The sequence below is a fragment of the Protopterus annectens genome, chromosome 6.part0, assembly GCF_019279795.1.
Source record: "Protopterus annectens isolate FY-2018-M chromosome 6.part0, PAN1.0, whole genome shotgun sequence".
NCBI lineage: Eukaryota > Metazoa > Chordata > Ceratodontiformes > Protopteridae > Protopterus > Protopterus annectens.
Genome location: NC_056737.1, coordinates 999,287,058 through 999,296,738, shown reverse-complemented (window position 1 = coordinate 999,296,738; position 9,681 = coordinate 999,287,058). Strand labels below are relative to the sequence as shown.

Genomic DNA, 9,681 nt, shown 5'->3' with positions numbered 1-9,681 from the left:
AAATGTAAAAATAAAATCCAAATAATCATTGTAGAAGTAAAACAATATGCACACAGTGTTTATGGTAAACTGGACGAAATAGCCAGGTAATGGGACATTGGAATGGCTGGAGGGGGACTCTGGTATCATATTCTGGTTGTCTGTTCTTCAGTTTGCATTTGAAAGTTGGTATCCCACAATTCCATTGGAGTGGGTGGCGGTACATAATTATGTATGCAAATATTATGTTAATCAGCGTACAGATTTGTACCTATTTTTCATGGGCCTTGTCCAGATTTTGGATGTTTCTAGGTTGAGAGTTATGAGGTACACTGATGTCCCACTCACTAGGTTGAATAAGGAGAAAGTAACAGTCAGCTGCCTGTCAGGTGCCAGGATCTGCCACAATAATGCACGCACTCAGGTCACTCAACAACAGGTACAAATATGACTATGACATTGTACATGTGGGTGTGAATGACCTGAGATGTACCTCCCTGGACTACATGAAAAGAGACATGGAGGAGCTCTTGGATTATGTAGCCCAGGGGGTATGAGCCTAGCCCCGAGCAGCATCCTACCATCACCCAGAATGATACCACAGTATAAGCAGAAAATGATTGATTTCAACAACTGGCTAAGTTTCTGGTGTAATTCTAAGGGGATCCAGTATCTGTCTGCTTGTGATGACATGATTGACAGACCTCGATGTCTTGCAGAGATGGCCTGCATCTGTCACCCCTGGGCTTCCAGATACTGGCCAAGGCTCTTGCCACCCCTATGGTGCCTTTTTTAGGTGGTGTTCCAAAGACCAAATTACTACCATAACAGCTATAAACAAATGCGATCTGAGGGTCATGCTGCTCAACGCTAGAAGTCTAAATCTCAAAATGCACTCACTTGAAGCACTCCTTAAAATGGAGAACATCGACATTTGTGCTGTAACAGAGACCTGGTTCAAGGCAGCAGAAATCACCCCTGCACTACCAGGCAATAACTCATTCCACACCTTCCGGCCCCAGAACATGGACCGAAGCTCCAAAGGCAGTGGTGTTTCCATATTCATAAACGATGTGCACACCTCCAGACTGGTTGCCCAATATAACGCATCTGAGATACTTCAGGTGCAGCTAACATTGGGTAAGGCAGCGATTCAGATTGTAGCCTGCTATAAGTCCCCAACCATGTCCCAAGATTCACACTCAACGTTCCTAAGCACCCTGGAGAATATTAGGGTCCAAACTAACACTCATACTGGGCGAATTCAACTACCCCTCCATTAACTGGGAAACTACTCATGTACCAATACACTTGCCCAATGTTTCCTGGAATTCATTTATTCCAATGCCCTGGACCAGCTCGTTCTTACCCCCACTAGAGGTAGCAACATCATTGACTTGATCATTACTAACATGGCCGACCATTGCTCTACACCAGTAGTCAACTCCTCCCTGGTTAGATCCGACTACAAACTAATCACCTTGCAAATCCACATCTCTCCCACCCCCCACCTCTACAAAAGTAACCACCATGAAAAACTCCTCCAAAGCTAACTTTGGACTCCAAAAAACAGAGGTGGCTAACTTCACAGCACCCATTCAAATGGAGAATAGTTGCATGACTGCCGAATCATACACCAGTGCACTGTAAGAACATGTGCACAAACGCATGGATTTCGCAATACCCAACAGAACCAAGATGCTCTCCTCCAAAAAAGAAGCCAATCTGGTGGTCCCCTGCTGTAAATAAACTCTACAACAGAAGGAAACTGATGCAGAATAAAGTGAAGTCCCAAGACTAGAAAAACTCCCTTATCAGCCTCAACAAAAAGTTGAGATCCCTCATCAAATCCTCTAAAGCCATCTATGAAGACAGAATTGCAGCAGATAATAAAGACAACCACAAGGCCTTCTATAGTTATGTAAAGAATATCCATGGCAATACCCAGATTTGCTCTGAGCTACTGCACAATGGTACCTCCTGTACCGAGCCAGCAGATATTGCCAATATACTGATTGACAGATTCAGTGCCAACTTTACTGCTCTCTCCCCCCAAAGGACCAATCACAATACCAGTAGATTGCCAGGCACCCAGTATTACTGCTGTACAGGTTAAAACAGCACTGTCCAAGGCCAAGAATACAGCTTCTATGGGCCCTGGCAATATCCCTGGCTGTGTTTTACATGAACAACAGAGTGAACTGGCACCTCACCTGTGTGCCCTGTTCAATCACAGCCTCACCTCAGGCTTTGTCCCTACCGAATGGCGCACTGCTACAGTCATCTCTTTCCACAAAGGAGGAGCGACTACAGACCCTGGGAACTATCGCCCCATTAGCCTGACAAGTCTGATATGAAAAGCAATGGAATGCATCATCATGGACCTAATAAACAAGGATATAGGGAACCTCCAGACTCTGCATCCCACACAGTTTGGTTTTGTGAAGGGTAGATCATGCCTGCTCAACTTGGTTGACTTCTTTGAGTCAGTCAACAGAGCTGTGGATGAAGGCAAGGTAGTTCATACAGCCTACCCTGATCTGGCGAAGACCTTTGATACCATTCCCCACTCAGGAATCATAGAAAAACTCACTAAGCTAGGCATCAACCCCTATATCACGAGGTGGGTTGTAAACTGGCTCACAGATAGAACCCACAGTTTGAAAGTAGCTGACTCCAAGTCAGACTGCCGACCAGTCATGAGTGGAGTCCCACAGGGTTCGGTCCTGGGTCTTCTCCTGTTTGATATCTACTTCTCTAAAGTCCAGACCCCCACGAAGGGGCTCTGGCTGACAAAGTTTACAGACAGTTGCAAGTTGGGAGCTATTATTAACTCCCCAAGTAATGCTGAGATCCTACAGAAAGGCCTTACTGAGACCAACGACTGGTGTCAGAACCATGGCCTTAAGCTCAGTGCCAAAAAATGTCATCATCCCCTTTGGGAAAAACCCAGTTCTCATGAAGTACCACATTGATGGTAGTCCACTGAACAAAGAAAGCATTATAAGAGATCTGGGAACACTGGTTGACAGCAACCTCTCTTTTGACCACCACATTGCCACTGTGGTCAGAAAGTCCTTCTATGTGGCACATCTCATTACTCTTCCTTGCATCCAGGAAGAAAGAGGTCATTGTCTCTCTCTACTCTTCCTTCATTAGGCCAATCATCGAATACAATGCCCCATTTGGCATGTACCTCACTAGACACATGCAACAACTGGAGAGGCTGCAAAAGTATCTCACAAAAAGGATCCTAGGCCTTAAACACTTGTCCTTTATGGACAGACTCAAAAAAACACCAACTATTCTCTGTCTTATATTGCCTACTTAGAGGTGATCTCTGCTTGACCAACAAAGCCATGCCTGACCCAGCTCTGTTAGAAATGCTACATCTAAAGAAATCCCAATCCCTCTGCACAACACACTCCAGAGACTTCAAACTCATTACCACAATCAACAGAACATGCTGGAGGGACAGGTTCATAACCCAGAGACTGCCCATGCTATGGAATAGACTTCCCATACACGTCAAGCAGAGCACCTCACTGGCCCTCTTCAAAAGAAATCTTGAGTGGATGGGAAATAGAAAATTCACCCTGGGGATGACTCCAGTGGCTCTACTCGACAGAGGCACTGGGATTTAAGGTTGGGTGGCACGATGCCAAGGTAATCCTATGGGCTAGGCTTGTAAAGGCTCCATGGCCATTAGCCTAGTGCACACATATGAACCTATTATACTACTAGATTAGAAGATAGCATTTTGTTGTTCTAACTTCCACTGGTCACACCTATTTGGTGCTAGATCTTGTTGAAGAATTTAAGAGCATTTTTATTGTACAACAGTTTGAGAGTACCAGATTTTCAGGTATATTATCTGAATTTTGCAAGAGTTGATTATGATACTTGGCTGCTTCTTTACCAGAAGTATTTAAGTCTGCAATTTCTGTAATAAGTGTTTTATTTCTTGTGGCATGAATGAAGATTTATGACCAGTTTTCTGTGATTAATCTTTGTTATTCCATATAAATGTCTTCATAATTCCGGGTCATAAGGGTAAGTGCTTTTTCCAGCAAACAAAAGAGATGATGTAGTTGTCCTGTCTTTTCTTTTGTAGAAACTGGAGGTATCTGTATTGCACCACGGCCCTCAAATCCTGGAGCAGAGATCCTGCCTGCCATGGTTATGAGACCTTTTTTTGGAATCAGCCCCGTTTTGATGGATGACAAGGTAAGAACTGAATATATGTGTGTGTGTGTGTGTGTGTGTGTGTGTGTGTGTGTGTGTGTGTGTGTGTGTGTGTGTGTGTGTATATATATATATAAGGGTCTATTTCTAATGAACAAAAGACTAATTACCATAATCTCTGAAAATCGAGACGACTTCACTGAAACCATTAAAGAATGAACACTTTGTTCACTGTGTAAAAAGTCCGAGTAAGTAACCACTTGTCCACACCACAAAAAACATAAAAACAAAGCAAATTAAATCCATCCATGTGGAGAGCTTTGCCCCCCACACTCCGCTATGTGGGGGGATGCACCTCCACACAGCCCCCCTAACTAAATATACCAACTCCTAGATTGCACTACAATGGGGAAAGGACAAAGTTCACTGTGGTGCCCAAGTGCTTCCTTTCCCAGGGTAACATTCCAGTCATCTGAGTGTTCGTTGTTTAGTTGTTTTGGTGAAGTCGTCTCAGTCTTCAGAGATTTAGGTAAGTGGGTAGACCCACATATATCTATGCATCTATATGTATGTATATATACATATATATATATATATATATATAGATATAGATATATATATATATATATATATATATATATATATATATATATCTGGGATCCGGACACATGCTCGACTAGCATATGTCCGAATCACAAAACACCGAACACACATACACAAAAGTGCTTAACATCAACAAGCGCTTCTGTGTATGTGCGCCTGTTTCATAGATCTGACTACAGTGCGGGTAAGGAAAAATTCCCTTTTCCCCACTGTGGTGTGATCTCGGAGTGAGGATAATAAAGTAGGGGGGGTGTGGGTGGTGCGCTGAAATGTAGATTTTTTTTGAACTACACATATATGGAAGCATTTTTAGATGTTAAGCGCTTTCGTGTATGTGTGTTCGATGTTTTGTGATTCGGACATATGCTAGTCGAGCATGTGTCCTAGACCCATATATATATATATATATATATATATATATATATATATATATATATATATATATATATAGGTCTACTTATATATATTTATTTAGAGAGAGAGATTTGACATTTGTTTACCTGGAAGGTCCGACTGGACATACAGTCCATTTTCAGCAGAGGCCCAGGGAGGAAAGCTCCACTTGAAGATATAACAGATACATATCTAGAGTAATATTATATAATACAATACAATATTTTTAGTTGTGCAATCACAAGCACTAACATTGAAGTATATGTAGTTTACAAAGAGTAGCTTACTTACATCTTAGAATAATGACAAAAAGAATTACAAAAAATATTGCACTGTACTTACTGTTTTACAGTGGGTGTGGTGGTTTGTGGAAAAACAGATGATGCAGATAACAGTTAAGAGTGTTAGTGGAGAGATGAGAGTGAGATCAGGACCGAGGATATCGTAGCAGTTATGGATGAAATAGATGATGTAGATAAGGGTTAAGAGTGTTAGTGGAGAGATGAGATTGAGATCAGGATCAAGGATATTGTAGCTAAGAGCAGTTATGGATGATGAGAGTGAGAAAAGGGAAGGATTAAAGCGGTAGTAGCGGCATGGTGAATGTAGTCCAGTTATGCACAGATGTGTGCTTATATTTACTAGGTTGGTGTGTGAGGAATAGGCGAGAGCGTTAAGAATGTGTGGGGCAGATGGAGTCAGCCAGGCGATATAGAAGTGCAGCTCCATGAGTTGGTTAAGTAGGATTCAAGGAGTTGTTTGAATTCGGAGGCATTAGCGGTAGTCAGAATGTTTTGAGGGATGGTGTTCCATATTCTAGAGATGTGATTAGAGTAGAGAGAGTCCCCAAAACTATTGTTTGATTTACTGACTTTTAGTAGAATTTGTCAGAGGATCTCAGGCGTCTATTAGTGGTCTGGGGATGCAGAAGATTTTGGAGAGATGGACATTTGTTGGGTTGATATATCATGGTATGGGCAACTGACAGTTGGGTATCGTATAAGAGATTGGGCAGTTCTAGCCACTTCAGTTGATGGAGACCGATGCAGTGGTGGGTCAATATGGAGAGTTAGCTGCGAATCTTGCAATCTTGTTAAGTCAGTGTTTTTGAGGCTTGTGAAGATAGGCGGAGCATATAGAAGGATTGATAATGGGCCCTGTCAATAGATTATCTGGTGGAGTTTGTATATATATATATATATATATATATATATATATATATATATATATATATAAATAATGTTTTCTTATTTTATTATTTTATTCCATCATTCATTCATTTCATATTTGTTGACTAGTGTAGAGTATATTCAGACTCAGGCCAGGAAAAGAAGAAAAAGATTGTTTACAGAGCAGCAATTATAAATACGCAAAGATACATTATACAAGCTTTTCTGAGTTTGAGTAATTGCCTTAAATGCAGTGGCTGGTATGGATGATACCAGTTAGTTACAATGCTTACAAGCTCTACTATACCAGAGCTCAGAAAAAGGAATTAAGAGAATCAGCAGTAAGTGAAGAGAGAGAAAATACAAGGAGAAAGAAATAGAAAGTGTGGGAAATAAGAAAAGAAAAAAGGCAATTTTAATTATGTAGTGAGAAAGCCACTGGACTATAGAGTTAAAAAATAGAATTATTGTAACTTACAGAAGCTCCATGAGACTGAAAATTATAATTAGTGTGCAGATGTATTAAAATGACTTGACTGAGAGTACATGCAAGCACAGAAACATACACAGTTAAATAATAAATGCACTGACTACAGTTAAAATTGTTACTAACAGTGCTGCAGGGGTGTTATATATAGGGTGTAATGTTTTAAATGTGTCTTAAAATGTTAGGTGCTTGAGACCGAGGCAGGGATTTATTAAGGTGCCATGACAAGTACACCACTGTATACATTTCACAATTTATTTCCCCAATTCAGCAACTGCCTAACACAGTGCTGTGTGGTCCATTACCATGAAGAAGTACAGCACTGCATATGGCTGGCCTCGCAGCTCTGCTGAATGGTAATGAAGCATTCTGGGAGAAAGGCATATGCTAATTAGCCATATGCTGTCTCCCCGGAACCATCTTCAGGAAGCATCTACACACTGAGCGATTGAAGAAATCACTCAAATCTGTAGATAATCACAGCTGTCCCCATCATGTCATAGTATTAAACATGGCCAAAAGCCCATGTTCAACTATATACCATGACCATGGTACAGAGATCCAAGGTGGTAAGATGTACTTGACCACTAGGGATTACTCTTAAAGTGCCACCAACACCAATATAGTGATCAAGGGTGGGGGAGTGGGAAGATACACTAGATCACTGAGGATTACTTTTACAGGGAGGTGCCATAATAGCACCGACACCACAACTAAGATTGAGGGGTGGGGGATACACTTGACCACCAGGGATACCATATGTCAAAGTGCACTGATAGCCCCAACATCATAGTGGGGATCGGGGGGGTGGGGGATAAACTAAACCACCAGGGATACTATATACTGAAGTACTATAATGGCATCATCATCACCAATGGGATCGGGGTGGGGGAACCTTTAGACCAAGCATGAATCAAGGATTAATGCACTGTAACTGCAGCAACTGCAGTATGGGGATCATATTGTAGGGGTGTACACTAGATCACCAGGGCATAATAGATGCATGCTGTAATGGCATTGCAGCTGTTATGAGTATGGGGGTATGGAGGACATACCTCTCAACCTCTGACAGCAAGAAATCTGGACAAAGCCATAAATAAAAGTGGGACAAAGGCCCAAAAGTAGGGACAGTTTTTAAATATTGCACTTACAAACTTAGAAAGTTGATAGAATAACAGTTTTTGATTAGCACAAATTTTCTGAAGGGTATGAACACTGAAACTCAAATGTATGTCATTATTTTCTAACTTCAGTCTTTAATGATTTGCCAGAAAACCACAATTTTATGAAAAACTAACCAAAAATATGAGGCAAAAATCTGTACAGTTGAGAAGTATGATGGGGGATCCATGGGAGGGCCAATAGATTAGGACAAGTACCGGGACTCTGTGTGCGTGTGCATGCATGTTTGTGTTTTATGTGTGTGTGTGTGCGCGCACACATTTGTATGTATGTGTGTGTGAGTGTGTGTGTGCACGCATCTGTATGTATGTGTGTGTGTGTGAGTATGTGTGTATGCGTGCATGTGTGTGTGTGTGTGTTTGTGTGTTTGTGTGTGTGTGTGTGTGTGTGTGTGTGTGTGTGTGTGTGTGTGTGTGTGTGTGTATTTGGTCTCCATGTTTTGTGCACTTGTGTGTGCAGGAACAGCACTGCCTACATGAGCAGCAGTTTACTTCCTCTACATGCAGATCAGCAATGATCTACACACGATGATAGTAAATGGAATTCAGAGACATGCAAATCAGCTGATAATGAAGTCTTAGCTCATCATGCTTAACATGTCTCTGAATCACAAATTGGCACATTGTAGGAACAGGGCCTTTCACAAACCATACTTTTTGTGTTAGGCCCTTTAATGAATCTCTGGGTGAGTGTGTCATGTAACTCTTGTATAAATATTATTACAGTGTAGCATCAGTCAGGAAGGATTGGAGAGAAACTTAACAAAGCAGTATGCTTACAAGAGGCATCTGCACAGTGTGCAAAATGTACACAAGTGTAGCCTTACTGTGAAAGCAGACAACAGTAAAATAATGTACAACATACAATACCAAGAAATAGGAATTCATACACAGTGTTGTTGTTTGTCTTTCGGCTTTTCCCGGTTAGGGGTCGCCACAGCGGAACTCCGGTCCACTAATGATTGGCAGTAGATTTTCACGAATGCCGAGGTGCCAGCTCGACGTCCAACCTTCAACGAAGGCACTCCCATTTACACATGTCTTTTGAACGCCCACCCAACCCGTGGGGAGGACATGCAGACTCCACACAGAAGGCACTCCCTGCACTCCTGCCGAGAATCGAACGGGAGAACCTCTTGATGTGAGGCAACAACGCTACCGCTGCACCACCGTGGATGGAAAATTCCCATTACTGAAGAAAGTTCTAAACGCTTAGAGGTATGTAACATCTGGAAATGTTCTAAGTCTGTAACACATAAACAAGCAATTTATTTGCATTCTAAGTTACCTTGCATACATTTGCAGAAATTTCTTTTGCCATGACTATTGGATGAGCTGTGCATTTAATATGTGCTTTCCCAACTGCAATTACAAGTCAGACTGACACACGATAGCAAGGCAATACCAGACCTTCTTTAGTTTGTATAGTACAAGGGCTGATGCATCAAAGAAGGTGTGTATTCCAGAACAGATCCACATAATTGTAAACTAATTCTGGTTTGGTTTAAGGTTAGCACAGAATACAGGCAGATAAGTACAGTTTCCATTTTAACTGTCAAGCTGCAAGTAAGAAATATGTGGGAGAACTTATTACAGTGATAATGAAGTTGACATTACATTATGGCAAGTATATCACCAGAAATCTCAAGGTATTTTAATCTGTTCTGCAACAAGACAGGAGGAC

At 41.5% G+C, this 9,681-nt stretch overlaps 1 protein-coding gene across 2 annotated transcripts in view; it reads left to right on the top strand.

Annotated features, from left to right (window-relative positions):
- LOC122804648 (acetyl-coenzyme A synthetase 2-like, mitochondrial) overlaps positions 1–9,681 on the top strand; it is an 874,305-nt gene that overhangs the window by 647,276 nt on the left and 217,348 nt on the right. For both annotated transcript variants that reach the window (XM_044074629.1, XM_044074630.1), the window contains exon 9: positions 4,094–4,206. In XM_044074629.1, coding sequence (XP_043930564.1) covers positions 4,094–4,206 — 113 coding nt within the window. The remainder of the gene's footprint in view (positions 1–4,093; positions 4,207–9,681) is intronic.